The 19,741-nt window shown below is 49.5% G+C and overlaps 1 protein-coding gene across 1 annotated transcript in view; it reads left to right on the top strand.

Moving 5' to 3' along the window:
* Positions 1–19,377, top strand: part of Cngb1 (cyclic nucleotide gated channel beta 1) — a 66,811-nt gene extending 47,434 nt beyond the window's left edge. Inside the window, exons 22-33 of the mRNA XM_021220610.1 lie at positions 467–517; positions 942–1,028; positions 1,919–1,983; positions 3,089–3,211; positions 7,072–7,213; positions 7,878–8,037; positions 8,899–8,996; positions 9,090–9,173; positions 11,557–11,675; positions 12,188–12,334; positions 18,171–18,390; positions 19,096–19,377. Coding sequence (XP_021076269.1) covers positions 467–517; positions 942–1,028; positions 1,919–1,983; positions 3,089–3,211; positions 7,072–7,213; positions 7,878–8,037; positions 8,899–8,996; positions 9,090–9,173; positions 11,557–11,675; positions 12,188–12,334; positions 18,171–18,390; positions 19,096–19,377 — 1,578 coding nt within the window. The remainder of the gene's footprint in view (positions 1–466; positions 518–941; positions 1,029–1,918; positions 1,984–3,088; positions 3,212–7,071; positions 7,214–7,877; positions 8,038–8,898; positions 8,997–9,089; positions 9,174–11,556; positions 11,676–12,187; positions 12,335–18,170; positions 18,391–19,095) is intronic.
* Positions 19,378–19,741: the final 364 nt, after the last annotated feature.

Here is a 19,741-nt window from a genome sequence, read left to right as displayed (position 1 = left end):
GTTAGTTCCTGTTGTTGTTCCACCTACAGGGTTGCAGCCCCCTTCAGGTACTTGGGTACTCTTCCTGCTCTTCTAGAGGACTCAAGTTCAGTTCCTAGCACCCACCTCGGGTAGCCCAGGGGATCCAACACCCTCTTCTGACTTCTGTGGGCACCTGTGACACATAGGCACATATATGCATATACGTGAAGAAAAATAAATAAAGCTTTTAGTAAAAAGAATCAGTCATTAAAGGGAAAAAGCAAATAGTGTTTTGAAGCTAATTATTAAGCTGTGTGAAGTAGAAGTAATCCACAGTCGAGATTTTTGAGTGCCACGTAAAGGGGGTTAGTTCACAATTGGCAAAATAAGATTGTTCTAGAAGTTAAGATTTTTGGACATTGTATCTTGTGTGTATATGTCTGTTAGGTCACCCCACCTCTCTGGTCAGAGCTTGATCTAACATCATTGCGCTTCCTTCTTTCAGACAGACAAGAAGGAGATGCGCAATAACTACCTGAAGTCTCGCCGGTTTAAGGTGTGTGTGTGTGGGGGGGGAGGTGAGCCATTTGCCACTAGGTATTTGGGAACCTGTGTTATGTAGTTCCTGTCACATTAAGGGAGGCTAGTCCTATATCCCGTGGGAGTGTCCACTAGGCCACAAGTCTTCTGAGACAGCCCAGATTGGGTGGCTCTTGCAGAACACCTTTCCATGCCTGTGTCTCCACTTCCAATTAGGCGGCACAGAGTCCCTTGCGTTGGTTGGGAACAGTGCGCTAGAGGTGGGCAATGTGGATTATGAAGCCACACAGAATGGGTTGGTGAGACGCCTTGTGCCCTCTCTTCTAATGCTGCCCTGAATATTCTGACCAAGCTCTGTAGTAGATAGAGACATGCCCCCTTAGCCCTCCTATTCCTGAGGTTCTATGTCTTATCCCCTGTGATGCCCGTTGGGATTTTAGATGGACCTGCTCTGCCTCTTGCCCTTGGACTTTCTCTACTTGAAACTTGGCATGAACCCTCTCCTTCGCCTGCCCCGCTGCCTGAAGGTAAGATTGGCAGGTCCCCCAAAACTTCAGTTCCTCTGTGCTTGACCTGTACGCTGCCAGCTGGGGGAAAGGATGGTGTCCCCCAAGAGGAGACCCTGGGGAGGAGGGTGTTCTGCAAGCATGTCTTACTAAGAAGTTTGTTATAATTGCTGGTAATTTGGGGGACATTTCTCATTAGGCTCTGATCCAGAGACTTTACCGATGTTAGTTCTTCGACTCCATGACATGAATACTGTTCTTACCATCTTAAAAATGAGGAAAGAGGCACAGAGAGGCTAAGGCACTTGCCCAGTGACACACAGCTAGGCAGGAACGGAGTCTGGATTTGGATGTAGGCAATCTAGCTCCAACTCCATCACTTCAGCGCTTCTCAGGGAAAGGGCTTCTGCTTTATAATAGTCTCCATTCAGAAGATGGGGAAGTTGGTCCTTGGAATGGCCGGGTGACTCCCCCAAGGTAACAGGAAGTAAGGCTGTGCCCCAAGGTCTGGTTTGGATGCATGGCACCTATATTATCAGTGTTTCCAGTTGTTTGTTTGTTTCTGCCACTCACTGGCTGGACCCAGGGTCCTAGGAGGATCCGACAAGTGCCCTTGAATGTGGATCAGGGCAGATGGCCACTCAGAACATTCAGGATCTCCCAGACTTCTATCCAATCAATTAAACTTACTATTCCCCTTACATGATATTAGTGCTCTTTTCCAAAGACAGTAAATGGGGGAAATTACCAACATGGGTAACCATGATCACACTGGTTACCTGGAGAAAGAGGGCAAAGAAGACTGGTAATCATCAGGTAGGGTAGAAGACAAGGGCTGTGCAGCCATGTCTCCACCAGGCCCAGAGCTGGCCTACAGGGCTGTCCTAATGTTGTCTTCTTCTCTCTCCTAGTACATGGCCTTCTTTGAGTTTAATAACCGCCTGGAAGCCATCCTCAGCAAAGCCTACGTTTACAGGTGAGAGTTCCCCATGCACACATGTTCACATATGAAACACACACACATACACACACACACACCATACCCCCTAGCCTCTTCCTTTCAGCTTCTCCCCTCCCCCATGCCCCATGGCCTTCAGAATCCGAGCCACTTCCTGGCCCAGCTTCTTCTCTGAAAGCATATTTAGTTGGTTGGTTGGTTGGTTGGTTTTATGTAGAATCAGGAATGTCTTACTTAACCACTGTGACAAGGACACTCACAGGTTGACTTGGTGACAAGGCAGCATTTTCTTGTCAGTACAGGGAATTGAAGCTCCCACACTAGCTCTAAAAGAAAGACCATTTGTAAGAACATATTGGTAGAAAACAGATGTTCAAGGTGGAGCCCAAGACTAACTCGGCTATACTTGGGGAGCAAGGCTCCTTGTTCCTAAAGGAGTGCCCAGCTCATTGTCATTTCTCTACAGACACCGAATCCTCCCTGCTCCTTCCTCAGGCCTTATTTCTCCTTTGGCCCCTCATCTTATAGATTTCTCTGACATAGCTGGGATGATTCCAGCCCTGCATTTTGACAAGTCTCCAATCAAGCGCCAGGATTTCTTCTCTTTCTTTCTCTCTTCCTCTTTCTCTATTTCTCTCTCTCTCTCTCTCTCTCTCTCTCTTTCTTTCTTTCTTTCTTTCTTTCTTTCTTTCTTTCTTTCTTTCTTTCTTTCTTTCTTTCTTTCTTTTTCTTTTCTTTTTTTTTTTTCCCTTGAGACAAGGTTTCTCTGTGTAGCCCTGGCTGTCCTGGAACTCACTCTGTAGACCAGGCTGGCTTCGAATTCAGAGATCTGCCTGCCTCTGTCTCCCAAGTGCTGGGATGAAAGGCATGCACCGCCACTGCCCCACTGCCCGGGGGGGGGTTCAATTCCAAGCCCCCCCTTGTCCCCCTTCCTACTGATTGGGTGGCCGAGACTGGTTATCCACTGACTGGATAACTGGCTGGGCAGGGTTCTATGGCTCCAACAGAGGGAAACCTCTGAGGTGGGCTTTGGGGGAGCTGAGATCTAATTCTGTTCCCAGCGCCCCACCCCCTGGGGCGAGGTATCACCTCCATGGCTGTGACACTCTCTCTCCCTCTGCAGGGTCATCAGGACCACGGCCTACCTGCTGTACAGCTTGCACCTCAATTCCTGCCTTTACTACTGGGCTTCAGCCTACCAGGGCATCGGGTCCACTCACTGGGTTTATGACGGCGTGGGGAACAGGTGAGCCAGGCTTCCCCCAGGGGAATATTTTTGTGCTTTACAGTTACAACAGAAAGGCCCCTAGAAAGGTGTCCTATGGCTGTTGCATTGCCAAGACAATCTTGCTCCTGAGGACTCATTCGCCAAAATTCTAAAGCCAAGTTCTCCTTCCCCATCGGCTTCCTAATCTAAGGTCTCCTGAGAATTGCTAGTGTCAGGAGAGGGTCAGCCACCTGACCTGCTAGAACAGTGAGTGGTTCTCAACCTTCCTAATACTGCAGCCCTTTAATACAGTTTCTCGAGTTGCGGTGGCCCCAACCATAAAATTATTTTGCTGCCACTTTATAACTGTCATTTTGCTACTGTTATGAATCACAATATATCTGATATATTGCAGAGTCTGATATGTGACCCTCCCAAAGGGGTCATGACCCACAGGTTGAAAATTGCTGTGCTAGAAATAGAAAGATCTTTCTCACATACCTAAGTCCAGTAGGGTTGCCAAATACACCACACGGCCTTTAGTGTGTGGAAATATTCAGGGCAGGGGACAAGGACTGTGGATAAAGATGTTCCCCATAATGCCATTCGTCATATAGAAAAAAAAAATGGATATGCCCCTCAGGGCCAGTGAAAGAAGCTTTCTGGTGGAAGCGGCAAACTTTCAGAGCATCTATGAGATATTGTAGTTCTTTTACCTCCCTGTGGGTGACCTACTTTTTCAGATTTTAGCATTTCTAAATTTGAGGTATATGGATAATCCACGTGTACGTTTAACATGATATTTATTTTTGTACAAAAAGCTGAATTTGTGTTGAGGATACTGCTCAGTGGGAGGACAGCTGTCGCTTAGCATGTACACGGATGACCCTGGTACCGTCTCCAATACGTGGGTGTGCATGTACACCAAAGCAGAGTTGACTCAGCGGTATGCTGTGCGATTGTTGCATCTTAGAACTGATGACATGTAACAGGAGAATGTGTTCCTGCTTTTTCTTTTCAAGTCAGCAAAGAATTGCATGTGCATTGTGCATATGTATATATCCAGTATAGTGGACAGCAAACAGAAAGCCCTGGCTGGGTCCCCACTGCCTCAAGCAGGGCTGCACAGGAGCAACATGATATGCCTCATGCATGCGACCTGAAATGCTTTAACAGCCATATCAAAGACACAAAAGGAGGCAACATTAATGTTAGTAATTGTCTTAGTGTTTTACTGCTGTGAACAGACACCATGACCAAGGCAACTCTTATAAGGACAACATTTAATTGGGGCTGGATTTCAGGTTCAGAGGTTCAGTCCATTATCATCAAGGCAGGAACATGGCAGCATCGAGGCAGGCATGGTGCAGGAGGAGCTGAGAGTTCTACACCTTCATCTGAAGGCTGGTAGCAGAATACTGACTCCGAGGCAGTGAGGGTGAGGATCTTAAAGCCCACACCCACAGTGACACACCTACTCCAACAGGGCCACACCCTTGCATAGTGCCACTCCCTGGGCCGAGCATATACACACCGTCACAGTGATATATTTGGTTAATCCCAGTGACAAAGTCATTACTGCTCTGTGTAACAGCTGTGTTAGGCGTGAGTCGACTAGACAGTGGTGAACTTCCTCTTTCACCTTTCAAATCTTGTGTGTAGTATACACACAGACACACACAGAGACATATATTCACACACACACACTCATACACACAGAGACATACACACACACAGAGCACATCAGTACACATGAATCTCAGGCCTCTGGCTTCATTGCTTCTTTATGGTCTACACATAAGTTCTGGGGACAAAACCCGCGGCCTTCTGCGTGGTTAATTAAGCATTTTAAAGACAGTCTCTCGAAGTTGCCCAGGCTGGCCCTGATTTCACTCTGAAGCTCAAGTCGGCCGTTGAGCTTTCTAGTCTGACTAGCTTCCTGAGTGCTAGGAAGCAGCTACTGAGGAATCTTGTGAGGAAGATCGGTAACAAAACAATGAATGAGCATCTGGCTGGTGCGCATGCCTGGCCAGCGCCTGCGCCTGCCCCTGCCGTGAAAGGTGCCATGCTGGGAAGAAGTTCAGAACCTGGCCTCTGGGAACAGTAACAACCCAGCCTAGAAATATAAGCTAAATTCTGAGACTATGCCAGCTGCTCTAGGTTGTTTTCTGGCTTCCTTTCAAGTCTCAAAGGAGTCTATGCCTGTAATCTAAGAACCCTCTTCTCGACCGTAAGTGGTGGCGCACTCCTTTAATCCCAGCACTTGGGAGGCAGAGACAGAGGCGGGTGGGTTTCTGAGTTCGAGGCCAGCCTGGTCTACAGAGTGAGTTCCAGGAAGCCAGGGCTACACAGAGAAACGCTGTCTCAAAAAACCAAAAAAAAAAAATCTTCAAGAAGTTCAATAGTATAAATAATAACTGCAAATTATAACCATAAAATGTTATAACTATATAAAATATAACTATAAAATGTAACAATCATAACTATAAAATATTGTAGTGTTTTATAGTTTATAGATTAATTATAAATTACAAATAACCATAAATTGCAAATAACTATAGATAAACTAAAAATTAGCCGCCACCCTCCGGGGAAGGATCTGTTGTGTGCTGGAGCAAGGAGCCTTGGGAAACCAGTTCCTGCCTTATGCAGTCCATTGTGTTCTGTCCCAGCCTGCAGCACTGAGGGGGGTGGGGGCGGGCGCCCTACTCCAGGAGGTCCCAGTATGTGCCGTGCCAGGGGAAGATTACACCAACTAGAAACATTTAGGGGAAAGCCAGGACTTTGAGGACACCACTCTTCCTCCTCCTGTGTGGGTCACTGCCCAGCTGCGCGAACACTCAGCTCCCTCCACCGTTTGGTTAGATGGCTGAACCCGAGGCAGGAGGGGCTGCTTAGTGCTACCTATGGTGATCCATGCGCCCCCTGGTGACCAGTATTGGTATCGCAGGAAATGTCAGGGCAGACTGGCCTGTTGTCCTCATGTGTCCAAATGGAGACAAGGAGTCTTGTCTAAGATATCCCAGCTTGTCTGAGGCCTGCATGGGCACTCGCATGTGCACACGCGCGCGCGTGTACACACACACACCACCACCACCACCACTAATCCAACAGTCTCTGCTGCCTCCCAGCAGGAATGCACATTGGATGCTTGTCCCACTACATAGGCAGGTGCTGGCAGATGCAGTCCCTGTGTGGGTCTTCATGGCTGATATAAGGGTCTGGTCACTCTTCCAGCTCATTCATCCTCATAGTTGCCTGGGAAGAATGTTCCCTTGCTGTGTCCATTTTAGGGAGGAGGAGACCGACTGGAGATGGTCCATGCTAGGAAGTAGCTCTAGGGCCTGTGTTTTTGCTTGTGCCCTGCAGAGGTGGGAAGGCCCCGGGGAGGTCAGTCAGGTTGCTTGGCCCTGCTGGCCTCCCTTAGCTGATATCCAGAAGGACTCGACCTGGAGCTATGGCTAGGTGCCTCCTGGGACTTCAGTTCCATATCTATGTCCCAGGACGGCATGTTCTCACAAGATTGAGGCAGAGCCTCAGCCACCCCAGGTCACATACAAAAACAAAACAAAACAAAACAAAACAAACAAACAAAAAAAACAGCGTGTACGTGCAAACGCACTGCACCATGGTACACACGGAGAGGTCAGAGAACAACTTCCAGGGGTCAGTTCTCTCCTACCATTTAGATCCTAGGGGTTAAGCTTGAGTCATGAGGCTTAGCAGCAAGCCCCTCCACTGACTGAGCCATCTCACTGGCCCACCCACCACTTTACCCATTTGGAGAGGGGGCATCTTCTTGCATCTGTATGGGATCCCTATGGGTGTCCGAACCAGGATCACAAGATCAGCCCGGCAGTTCCTGTAGTGACCAAGGTCCCTTTTCCACCTCTTACTAGTTACATTCGATGCTACTACTGGGCTGTGAAAACCCTCATCACCATCGGAGGACTGCCCGACCCCCAGACGCTCTTTGAGATTGTCTTCCAGCTGCTGAACTATTTTACCGGTGTCTTCGCTTTCTCGGTGATGATTGGACAGGTAGGTGTGACTTGGGCCACATCGCACATCCATCACCTGTAGTTCCCCCACCCCCAGCTGGAAACTTCTCTGTGCGTTGTGGCTTTGGGGACTGAGCTCAGGGAAGACTCGGGCTGACTTGCGACCAGAGGATGTCTGTGTCCCAGGACTTCCCGGGGCCTTCCTGTTTGAATGGTAGTCCCTTTGGGGAGCATAGGAAGCCAGGTGGCTACCTGGCTTTTTCAAAGGCTGCGAACCTGGGCTGTTCCCTGTAAGCAAACCCTTTGGGGTCTCTGATGTGATGATGTGACTTGTGTTCTAGTCTGGGCTTGAGGCAATAGCTGGAGTTCTCAAAGCAAACTTGGAAGGGTTCCGTTCTGAGAAGCTATATTCAGGGGGGCCCAGAGTTCTACCCTGGAGGAGAGCGGCTGTAACCAGAATCAACCTATCACAGTCAGACATCCAACCCCAACATTGTGCCAGGAACCTGAGACGGCCAGAGAGGTCTGCAGCCTTGCACCAGCTTCTAGTGGCTTTGCTTTATGTTCGGCCGGCTATGTTTCTGTCTCTGGCTTACCCACAAGCACAGGTCCCTGACTGTGGACAGCTACATATCCAACCTGTGTCCTGCCCAGCTTTGGGCCCACCACTTCTCTGACCTCCCCTCACTGCTATCTCGCTCCAGATGAGAGATGTGGTGGGGGCCGCCACAGCGGGGCAGACCTACTACCGCAGCTGCATGGACAGTACAGTGAAGTACATGAACTTCTACAAGATCCCCAGGTCTGTGCAGAACCGTGTCAAGACCTGGTATGAGTATACCTGGCATTCGCAAGGCATGCTGGGTAAGACTGGCCGAGCCCCTAACTCTCTGCATCCCCCAGCCAGCCTTCACCTGATTCCCAGATTGACTAGTTCTTCCCTTGTCCTGTGTGTCCTGAGGATTCTCTGGTGGCTGTACCCCGAGCCATTGATATTAGAGAAACCTCTCAGGGCCAGTGAAGACTCTGGAAAACCTAAGGGGCGTGTCCTCTGGACAGCCACTCTCCTCTTGCTCCATCTACCTTCCAAGGTGTAGGCACTTCCCCGACCAAGTAAGCAGCTGGGCGTGGCATGGGCGTGGCAGCTCAGTCCCTAGGGTTCCAGTATTACGGAGGGCTGCTTTAAGTTTTACCCAAGGCTGAACCACACAGCTAGACCATGTCTCCAAATGGGTAAAGTGGTGGGTGGGCCAGTGAGATGGCTCAGTCAGTGGAGGGGCTTGCTGCTAAGCCTCATGACTCAAGCTTAACCCCTAGGATCTAAATGGTAGGAGAGAACTGACCCCTGGAAGTTGTTCTCTGACCTCTCCGTGTGTACTATGGTGCTGTGCGTTTGCGCGCACACGCTGTTTTTTGTTTGTTTGTTTGTTTTGTTTTAAATCAAAGTAGGGGTTCACAGTGCTCTAAGTAGAGATTATTGACACAGAAGCTGGGTAAGGACATCAAGGTCAGGCTTCCTGGAGGAAGCGGCTTTAGTCCTTAGTTTTGAAGGTTGAGTAGGAGTTTGGAAAGGAGGGGATGGTGTTCCTGACAAGGGAACTCACAGATTCTGGAGTAGCTCCCTCTGGCAGGAGAAGCTGAGCTGGCTGAGCCAGTGCAGGGCCTCACATGGTTCTGTGAGGGGCCCAGGTCTGAACTCTGACACCTACTGGGTCTTCTTCCCAGACGAGTCAGAGCTGATGGTACAGCTTCCGGACAAGATGCGACTGGACCTGGCCATTGATGTGAACTACAGCATTGTCAGCAAAGTGGCCCTCTTTCAGGTACCCCCACAGGTGCCCTCCCGCTGGGGAGGGGGGATCTGGGACAAAGCCCCTGCCTTCCTTGGACAGACTCCTCCTCCTCCGTCTGGGCAGGGCTGTGACCGGCAGATGATCTTCGACATGCTCAAGCGGCTTCGTTCCGTCGTCTACCTTCCCAACGACTATGTGTGCAAGAAGGTGAGCTGTGTGGGCCGTGTGCCTGTAGGGTTGGGAGGAGGTCTGCTCACCCTGCACAGCAACCAGGATGCAGAGGAGTCCTGGGCGCCGCTGCCAAGAGTGTCCAAAACTTCTGTCACACAGGAACCTTGCAGAAAAGGGGTGGTGGGGCTCTAAGCCACAAACCTGCTGCCAGGGTCTCATTCTTGCCATCAGGAAAGTGGGTGAAGGGACAGGCCAAGTTAACAGCTGCAACTGGAGACCCGTGGGTGGTTTATAGCCCTGAAGTGTTTTGTGAATTTCTTTAGGTGGAATTAATCCCTAACATTTAAAAGTTGGAAGATTTCACATCAAAACCCAAACACCTGGACGAAACAGAACGTTGACTAGCTCTGGGTTCCACTTTCTATAACAGTAAGAGTCAGCACGGGAGGAGTAGGGCTTGTCACTAAAGGGACAGGTGGTGCCCTCCCTGTTGGACACCACAGGTCCTACCTCCCTGTTCCACCCCACACCAGGTTCCCTTCATTGCCTCGAGCCACACAGGAAACATGTATGTTAGAATCTGACTCTTGACAGTATCGAAAGCCCTTTGTGCTCCTCATTAAGGGGTCCAAGGTTGCTGCGAGGTCACCAGGGGCAGGGGGTAGGCAAGTTTTAAGTCTTTTATACAGAGGTATTAATAAGTCTGGGTGAGTGTATAGAGTGAAAACGCTGTAAGACTTGGGAGCCTATAGCCCCTGTCAGGTGGATTCAGTCTTTTTAAAAATTATTACTATTATTTTTGAGACAGGATCTCTTTATATAGCCATGGCAGTCCTGGAACTCACTGTGTAGACCAGGCTAGCCTTCAACTCACAGAAATCTGCCTGCCTTTATCTCCTGAGTGCTGGCATTAAAGATTGATTGATTGATTTAAATGGGAGTACACTATAGCTGTCTTCAGACACACCAGCAGAGGGCATCAGATCCTATAATTGTGAGCCACCATGTGGTTGCTGGGAATTGAACTCAGGACCTCTGGAAAAGCTGTCAGTGCCCTTAACCGGTGAGCCATCTCACCAGCCTCCACCCAGCCCCCTCATTTTAAATTACTTATTTGCTATGGGAAGTTGAGGGGTGTTGTGCAACCATGACCGTGTCAAAGTCGGAGGACAACCTGAAGGATTTGGTTCTCTCCCTCCACCTCGTGGGTTCTGGGGATCAAACTGCTCCTCAGGATCTCCAGCAAATACCTTTACCTGCTAAGACATCCCTTGAGTTCAGTTTACAGGTTTGTGTTGGGCCACACCCATAGCTATCCCTAGCCAAATGTGGCTCAGCAAGCTACAGGTTGGGTATGTCTGTTGGGCAGTATGCTGTGTAGCAATGAAGTTTCTGGAAGTGACCTGTGGAGCCGGGGGGGGGGGGAGTGGAATTCAGAAGGCTGAGCATTTAAAGCTGCTGCCTTGGGGGCTGGGAGAAGTTTGGGAGCAGTGGAGCGAGCGCTTTATACAGTGTTAGAGCCACTTCCTAGGGGTGCAGGATTGGGTAAGTGGCTTCCCCTCTGTGAGTCCCATTCTTCTAGTGGATGAAGTGTAGGTGCAGTGCCTCCCTCATAGGGTGGCACAATTGCTGTTGCTGTTTTCTGTGTGTTGGCATGGAGTTCGCATCAGGTGACTAAGGCATTGGGGAGCGTGTATGAGCAGCGCCCCCTGCTGTTGATTCCTCCAAGAGACACTAGGACTTTGACCCTAGATGTCAGAACAGAGAAGGGAACACCAGATGTGCTGGGACCCTGTAGAGTAAGTCAAGGTGTGACTGGATTACTGTCAGCCATTTTAATCATGACAGGTATGATTGACAGGTGGCTGTCAGGACAGGGTGAGGATTGGAAGGTGAATGGAAGGTATATGGCAGGTTTCTGTTTCTGATCAAATCCAGAGCAAGCCATACATTCATCCATTCATTTGTCCCCCTCATTCATTCATTCATTCATTCCTTTGTTCCTTTGCTTTTAACTTGGGATTTGAGCCACTTGGTGATAGGACTAGCAGACCAACTGGGCCAGTTCTTGGTCTTGGTAGAGCATAATCTTACCATAGCAGGTTCACCTGTGGGAAGCATGTCCATCTACAGCAGCCCAGAAAATGCCCTGGGGCCTGTGGGCTTCCTGACGGTTACCATCCTTCCCATCTCAGCAAACACTAGCCAAGCTCCTGAGGCACTGGGCATAGATTCTCACTCGGGTGTGGGCCATGGGTAGTAGAAGGGAGAGCTACAGAATAGCATCGTACCCAACATTCAGAAGGGAATATGGAGGCCAAGAGGAAATCAACCCAACCACACCACACGATCTGCTGGGGCAGGGCTGGGGCAGCCTCAGTGGCTGAGGGGTGTGGGACTCAGCCCTCTTCTGTTCCAGGGGGAGATTGGCCGAGAGATGTACATTATCCAGGCGGGGCAGGTGCAGGTGCTGGGCGGCCCAGATGGGAAGGCTGTACTGGTGACGCTCAAAGCCGGATCGGTGTTTGGAGAGATAAGGTCAGTGGTGGTAGACTGTGTGTGTGTGTGTGTGTGTGTGTGTGTGTGTGTATCAAATGCACCCTGAGCAAAGGCTGGGGCTGGGCTCATAGGAAACCACAATGAGTGATGCTCTGACTCCTGGGATCGGTGCCACCATGGTGCATCATGAAGGTGGTGGGGGAAATGCATAGTTGAATGAATGGGAACAAAAGCCAAGCCACTGGCTGGCACACACCTGTAGCTCCAGTTACCAGGGAGGCCCATAGGAAATCAGCCTGAAAGAAACAGTAATATTCTATTGCAAACCCTAAACAGTTCTAGGCGTGAATGTGCAGACCTTTAACCCCAGCGCTGAGGAGGCAGAGGCTGGCAGAGCTCTTCGAGGCCAGCCTGGTCTACAGAGTGAATTCCAGGACAGCCAGGGCTACATAGTGAAATCCTGTCTCGAGACAAAACAGCAGCAGCAAAAACTTAAAATCTCTGAAACCACGACCTCCAAAAGGCCTCATTTCCCTACCTTTCTACTCCAGCTTGCTGGCTGTCGGGGGTGGCAACCGGCGCACAGCCAACGTGGTGGCCCATGGTTTCACCAACCTCTTCATTCTGGACAAGAAGGATTTGAATGAAATTTTGGTGCATTACCCGGAGTCTCAAAAGTTACTTCGGAAGAAGGCCAGGTACAGATTCCCTTTGTTTTTTGTTTTTTGTTTTTCTTTTTCTTTTCAGGTTTTGAGCAGTGACTGGGAGGAGGAGGTTCTCGCCTATCGCTGTAATACCATTGTAAGTATCAGGGCGTTTGCTACGGAAACTGTACTGTTCTCTCAACAATAATCCATGTTCAGATTGTGTGGAGTGTCTGGTAGCTTCCTTTTCCTTCCTGGATCACGTCAAAGGCCCCTGTCCTGCATCATGTGCCCAGTGTCCTGTTTCCTCTGACCCAGGACGGCTCCTTACTAAGGTGGCTATGTCTAATGGCTTTGATCTCTTTTCAGCCAACAGGCCAGCTACGTTTTAGAATGCTCCTTGGGTTAGATATGTCTGGTGTTCTCTGACGATGGCTTTTTGGTCCTGCACTTGGTGCAGAAGTGACCTCAATCAGCATATGGGGAAACGTGGTCTGGGTTCTTCCCAGGTAATGAATTCCCCTCAAGCTCGGGGACAGGATTTCTGTGCTTCAAAGTTACAGCTTCTTGGTACTTGACAAGCAATTAGTGGGGTCTCTCTTGGAAGGCACATATATGTTCCTGTTCTACCCAGCTTGTCCCTGTCACTTGGTGGGCACTAGTCTACCCCTAAACACTTTGCTCCTCGGTCTCTCTGAGCCATCTCTGGTAACCTCCTCTGGCCTCCCACTCCTGTGGCTCCCACTGGGTTATAGGGAAGCCCTCCCCCACCTCCCAGGTGTGTTTATTCCATGGGCAGATATTACTTTGTTTTACGAAATACCTATTACAGTTATTCTGAGGCTCCACTTGCTCTCCTTTGGCCAGTGGGACCTCTTCAAGCTGACTTTTGTCACCCTTTGGTGTCCTGTTACAAGTCAACATTTCCTGTGTCTGCAGGCACAGGAAGAAATAGGCACACCAAGACAGCCTGGCTAATCTTGGGCTCCCCCACCTCCCACGCCACTGCCCTCCTAGAAAGGGCAGTTTCTTCAAGGAACCAAATTTCTTCCAGTGGGAAATGTCTGGAGGAGTTCTGTGGGAGACAGGTCAGGGATGGAGCCCACGGCCTTACCCACGCTAGGCACAGGAGACGGGTCAGGGATGGAGCCCACGGCCTTACCCACGCTAGGCATGTGTGCTCCTGTCTAGATCCAGTTCACCAATAGTTTTTAGAAACCGAGATCTAGGCCTGGTGTGGTGTTTCATGCCTATAATCATAGAGGCAGAGGCAGGAGGATTGCTGCAAATTCAAGACCAGTCATATCTGTGCTGCAAGTTCCATGCCAGCCAGGGCTATATTTCTTAAAATAATGAGGTTAAAATAAAATGGAAACAAGATCTGAACCTAAGGAGTACTAGGGTTCCTTGTGAATCCAGCTAAGTGTATATCAATATATACATGTGAATGTATATATTGTATATATACATATCAATATGAATATTTCACATATATAAACACATGCATGTCAATACTGATTTTTCTGTAGATAGTAATGAACTGGTAGATCTATAAGACAATTTCAGAGCGACCCTAGAGTTGGTTCTAATCATCTGTCTTTCTCCACTTCTTTTTTTTTTTTAAATAATGGGCTCCTGGAAGTGACTCTCGTTTCTTTATTTTTTTTATTCTTTTTTTTATATATGTGAGTACACTGTTGCTGTCTTCAGACACACCAGAAGAGGGCATCAGATCCCACTACAGATGGCTGTGAGCCACCATGTGGTTGCTGGGAATTGAACTCAGGACCTTCAGAGGAACAGTCAGTGCTCTTAACCACTGAGCCATCTCTCCAGCCCTCTTTCTGCACTTCTAAACCCCTTTCCTGATACCGGAGACACTTGGCTGTCTTCTGTGTTATTTATTCATTTGTTCGGTCCTATGATACAATGTTTCAGAATTTTTTAACCCATCCACTGGGAGAAGGCAAGACTTTCAAGCAGAATAGCTAAAAGTTAGTTTTGCCTTTGGCTGGAATATCTATGGTAAATATCTATGATAAATATCTATGGTAAATATCTATGGTAAATTATTGAAGTTCTGTGGGTCAAGGGCTGGAGTATGTGTGGCTCAACAACAAAGACTTGCCTTGTGTGCCTGGGACTCTGGATTGCAACTGCAGCATGGGATGGGGTAGGGATGTAGGCACAATGTTATTGTGCCCTGTGTCCTCTCTCTCTCCCCAACCCCTGGCTTATTCTCTCCCCTGTTCAATCATTGGCTGATCAGTTCTATATTGACCAGTCAGGGAATAATTGAGAATTCAAAGAGGAGAAGAGGGTCCAGGAGACCTCATAAGGAACCAGAACCGTTTGACTAGCTCTCGTTGTAATGTGCTAGGTGTATTTGCTGGCTTGCCTTCTGTTTTAAGACCCTACCCATCTGACTATAGTTGACATTGATGTTTTTGTGACAGAGTCTCACTGTGTTAGCCCTACCTAGTCTGGAACTCAGAGTCACCTGAGAGGCATGCGCCACCATGCTTAGCTGCGTGAACTTCCGGTCTCAGCTTCTTGAGGGCAATCTCAGGTGTGTTCTGCCATGACTGGCAGGATTGGGGTTTTTTTGTTGTGGTTGTTTTGTTTTGTTTTGTTTTGATTTTTGAGACTATAAAATGTTAACAGTATTCCTGAAGCATCAAACTCTATGTTCAGGAAAGTGTCACAAGTCCGCCTTAGCCTGACACCTGCCCCTATAAGGAGCTAAATGCATTAGGTTTGGGGATATTTTTGTTTTCTTTCTTTACTACCCAGGGTCTTGCGCACACTAGGCGGATGCTCTATCCCGGAGCCTAGCCTCCAGCCTTTAAGTTTGTCATGTTTGATTTGTATTTGGGGCAGGATCCTGCTCCATTGGCCAAGCTGCCATTCCTGTTGTAGTCCGGGTGAGCACTGCCATCTCCGCCTGCCTGCCTCAGCCTCCTGAGGAGCAGGGCTCACAGGCCTGTGCCTCGTGGTCTGCCTTAACCTTCTTGACTCCCACGTTTTCCACCTCGTGTTGTCTTCTTTTCAAAAACAGGCGGGCCCTTGGCTGGTTTCTTACTTCCTGTTTTGTGGATGGTAGCTTATTGTCAGCTGCAGTCACAGACCGCCTTCCCGCCCCTCCCCTCCCCTCCCCCACAGTGAGCACTTGGCATAGTGCCAATGCTTTACAACTATGAATAGCAATGCAGGTGTGTGTGTGTGTGTGTGTGTGTGTTTGACTTTTGTATTGGCAATAGGTTATTTTGTTTTTAGAAGAGCAGATTTCTGCTTTCTAGTCCTTCAGATGAGATTTCAAACAGAGCGGCATGCTGTGGAATAGAAACCCGAGGGAGGTGGGGGTGGCTGGTGACACCCAAATCCCTTCTTTGTGATGTACTGGCTGGGTGAATTTGCAAAACTTACTTGACTTTTCTAGGGTTAGTTTCTGCATCTATAAAATAGAATTAACCATCCCCTACTTTGTCTTTTGTGAAGATTAAGTAAGATAGTCCGAACTAGGCATGGTGGCACACCCAGCACTGGGTAAGGTAGAGGTGTATCTCTGTGAGTTCAAGGCTACCCAGGTCTATATATTGAGGTTCAGGACAGCCAGGGTAACCTAGTAAAACCCAGTCTCAAACTCAAAACAAAACAAAACAAGACAAAACACAGTAAGGCAACGCCAGCCATGTTAAAAATGTAATTGTCCGTGTGTGTGTGTGTGTGTGTGTGTGTGTGATCTCATAGCCCAGGCTATCTTGTAATTTACTCCCTATATAGCAGAGACCCGCCTTGAAGACCTATGTGTCCTGTGTCTTCCTCCTGAGCACAGAGATGCCCTCCATCCTCACCCATCCCAGGCTCTGTGTTTACAGATTTGCTCTTGCGAACGCTTGGAGATCCGGTGCTCACTGGTAGACGGGTTCCAGCCTGGGGTCACCTAGGCTGATTATCCTTTTAAGTAAGATTTATTAGGAGAGTTATTAACACTATGGATGGACAGACAGCAGCATGGCAGGGGCTCTTTACCTGAGCCTTTGGGGGAAATGAGGAGGGAAATGAGGGTTTTCTTGGAATCCAGGCGTCGGGGAGTCAATTAGGAGCCTAAAGATTCACAACCAGGTCCTGGGTAAAGGGTTTGTTTGCTGTTTCCTTTCCCAAAGAAAGGGGGCTGCTGCAGGTGGGAGTGGTCTGAGCAGCAGTCTGGCTCAGATTCTAACAGCAGACCCTTGTGAGCACCACAGACTTGCCCAGGGTGGCCATAGACTGGGTCCTAGTGTGTGCAGTAGCTGGTGTCGAACGAGGTGACACCCTTCCCCTGAGCAGATCAGCGTTTGGGCTTTTGGTTTCAAAGGTTTCATCCCATGGTTGCCTGACCTGGCTGGCTGCTTTGGACCTATGGTGAGGAGGGACCTTATGATGGGGACATGTGGAGATATATATATATACATATATATACATATATATATATGCATACATACATGTGCACATACATATACATGTATCTACACAAATGTATAAATAAATATGTACACAATATATTTAGAGAGGGAGAAGAGAGAGAGAGAGGGAGGGGAAGAAGGAGGCAACCAGCCAGATAGATTGAAATCACAGATATTCTTCAAAGTAACACTCCCAATGTCACCTCTTTGTGAATGGGCTTTTCTCATACTATATTCTAGTCCCCACTCTCCTGCCTCATGCACTTTCCAGAGCAGAGGCCTGCCTAGATCATGGAGAATTCCATTCATGCAGACAGGTCTGCCAGCCATGTCTCAAAGCCGAACAGCCAGCAGTTGTCCCCTCCGTTGCTCTTTGTCACTTCAGCACCACACAGAGCCTCCCTGCTGCCTGTCATGCGTGAATTATGGACTCACATGACAGAGGTGACAGCGCTTGGGCTGCTGGTGAGCCAGCTTCCAAGCCTTCTGACGGATGATCATGCTTGTGTCTCCTGGGGAAAGCCGGGGAGAAATGCAAATCTCAGGCGATTAATATCACCGGCACGCAATTTAAGCCCATTGGCTCTGATTAGCTAAGCAGCCGGCAGCAGCCTCATTTAAAAACAAAAACCAAACACATTGAGCCGGCACCCTGATGAATGAATTTGCCAATTAGCAGTCTCACCCACTAGACTGCAGGCAAAATCCAATTGTTCTTGAGCCAAGCTGTTCATCACACGTTGATAGCATGAAAAAAAAATCCCTAGTAAAAAGCGCAGGCTCTCTTGATGGAAAATTCTATCCTTATTCAAAGAAACAGGGTGCTGGGTCACACCTGATCCCGCTTCTGCTTCTGCCTCTGCCACTTCCAGGCCACCTGGAGCGCCGCTCTCCCTGCCCCTGCTCTGAGCTTCAGTTTTCCCCATTTTCAGGGCACAACAATCCCAGCCCCCCCACACATACACACACAGATAAAGCAGAGAGGGGGCCAGGATGACCTTTATAACAGCCTCTTTTGTGAGAACTAGATCATTCCTTCAGGACCCTAAAGACTTCCCAACACGTCCCGCCTCTCAAAGGTTCCATGCTATCTCCCTCCCAGTTTCACCATGAGTCTATGAACCCTTGGAGATACCCATCCAACCACACCCAAACTATAGCTGTATCCTTCAGTCTGTCCCAAGTGACCACAGGCAAGTTAATCAATCACTCCTAACCTCAGGGTTCTTATCCCTGTGGCACAGACAGTAAGCTCCACCCTATTGTGGAGGTTCTAAGCATCCATCTATCAAAAGCACACAGCACCCTGAAACCACCAACCAAAGACAGCACCAACACTGCCAACCACCACCACCACCTAGCTACGCGGAGGGTCCTATGCAGGCGCAGATGGGGAATTCTATTGCTGCGCATGTGGAATGGACGTGGGTGTGGCTCTCTTTCAGGCGCATGCTAAGAAACAACAATAAACCCAAGGAAGAGAAGAGTGTGCTCATCCTGCCCCCGCGTGCGGGCACCCCGAAGCTCTTCAATGCTGCCCTGGCTGCCGCAGGAAAGATGGGCCCCAGAGGAGCCAAGGGCGGAAAGCTCGCCCACCTGAGAGCCAGGCTCAAGGAATTGGCTGCACTGGAGGCAGCCGCGCGACAGCAGCAGCTGCTGGAACAGGTAACATGGCTGGGCCCTGGCTCTTGCCCCTTAGCAGGTTTGTTTCAGGGAGAAGGCCCGGGACCTCCAAGAGCCGACCACACATTCAGTGTTGGGACTTTCTGTCTCCTTTACAGCACCAAGCCTTGTTTGGTTGGAACTGACAGAGACAGGTTCAAACGGGATAGATAGAGAAAACCTGGTTGGCATCTCCCATAGGTGAGAAGAGGAGGCAGGATCGTTATGGATTCTAGGTCAGCCTGGGCTACATAGATTCAGGGCAGTCTGAGCTATAAAATGAGGCCCTTTCTCAAACAACCCCTAAATAAGAAATTATGTTGAGAGAATAGAAATATGATCCCTAAACTATCCCTAGTAGCTGGGCATCGTAGCCCAAGCCTGCAATCTCAGGATAGGAGACGCTGAGGCAGGAGGATCCTGAGTTTGAGGCCAACTTGCGCGCCACACCAAAATTTAGGGTCAGCCTGAGCTACATATGGAGACATAACACAAATTCCCCAAACATGCTGGCCTCTCATCCTCAAACTTCAACTTGCTGATACTGTTTCTCCTACACAACCACGATGACGCCCTGCCAGGCCACTCGCTTTCACCCTTTGTGCACCCTGTCCCCTGGAAGCCCCAGAAAGTGGGGGTTGGCTTGCAAGATCTTCCTGTGCCCTCTTAGAAGATCACGCCTCACATGTCATGCTCTCTGGGTTTCAGGCCAAGAGCTCGAAAGAAGCTGGGGGAGAGGAGGGCTCTGGAGCCACAGACCAACCTGCACCCCCCGAGCCACCAGAGCCCAAGGATCCCCCGGAGCCACCAGAGCCCCCAGCCCCAAGCTCTCCACCGCTGCCAGCCTCAGCAAAGCCCAAGGAAAGCACGGGGGAGGCAGCAGGGGCCCCGGAGCCCTCGGTGAGGATCCGTGTGAGCCCAGGCCCTGATCCCGGGGAGCAGACACTGTCGGTGGAGGTGCCGGAGGAGAAGAAAGAGGGGGCAGAGTGAGGTGCATGCAGCGTCCAGACCCCATCCCCAAGTCTTTGAACCACCTGCCTCGCCAAGCGCCCTAGCCTAGCATCACAGGCTTGTAGAAACGCTCGAATTTCACCAGGCAGTGGTGGTGCCTGCAAGCTCCTGCCGTTCCCAGAGCACCCTGCTCCCCTCCCGCGGTTGCGATTTTCAAGAAGAAAACCCGCCTTGCACTTCTCAAAGATTTGAGGAGAGAGTAGAAGAGGGCTCCAACATCAAGGAGAACTCTACTAGACAAATCAAGGGTGGATGATTTGGCAGGGTCCCCACCAGAAGCCACCCTCTGTTTAAATGGTGAAGAGCTGGAGTCCCACTGAGCACCTGCAAACCCAGGACTGGG

This window comes from Mus pahari, chromosome 20 (genome assembly GCF_900095145.1).
Source record: "Mus pahari chromosome 20, PAHARI_EIJ_v1.1, whole genome shotgun sequence".
Taxonomy (NCBI): domain Eukaryota; kingdom Metazoa; phylum Chordata; class Mammalia; order Rodentia; family Muridae; genus Mus; species Mus pahari.
Note: the sequence above shows the minus strand (reverse complement) of the source record. Positions and strands in the feature narration are given on the sequence as shown.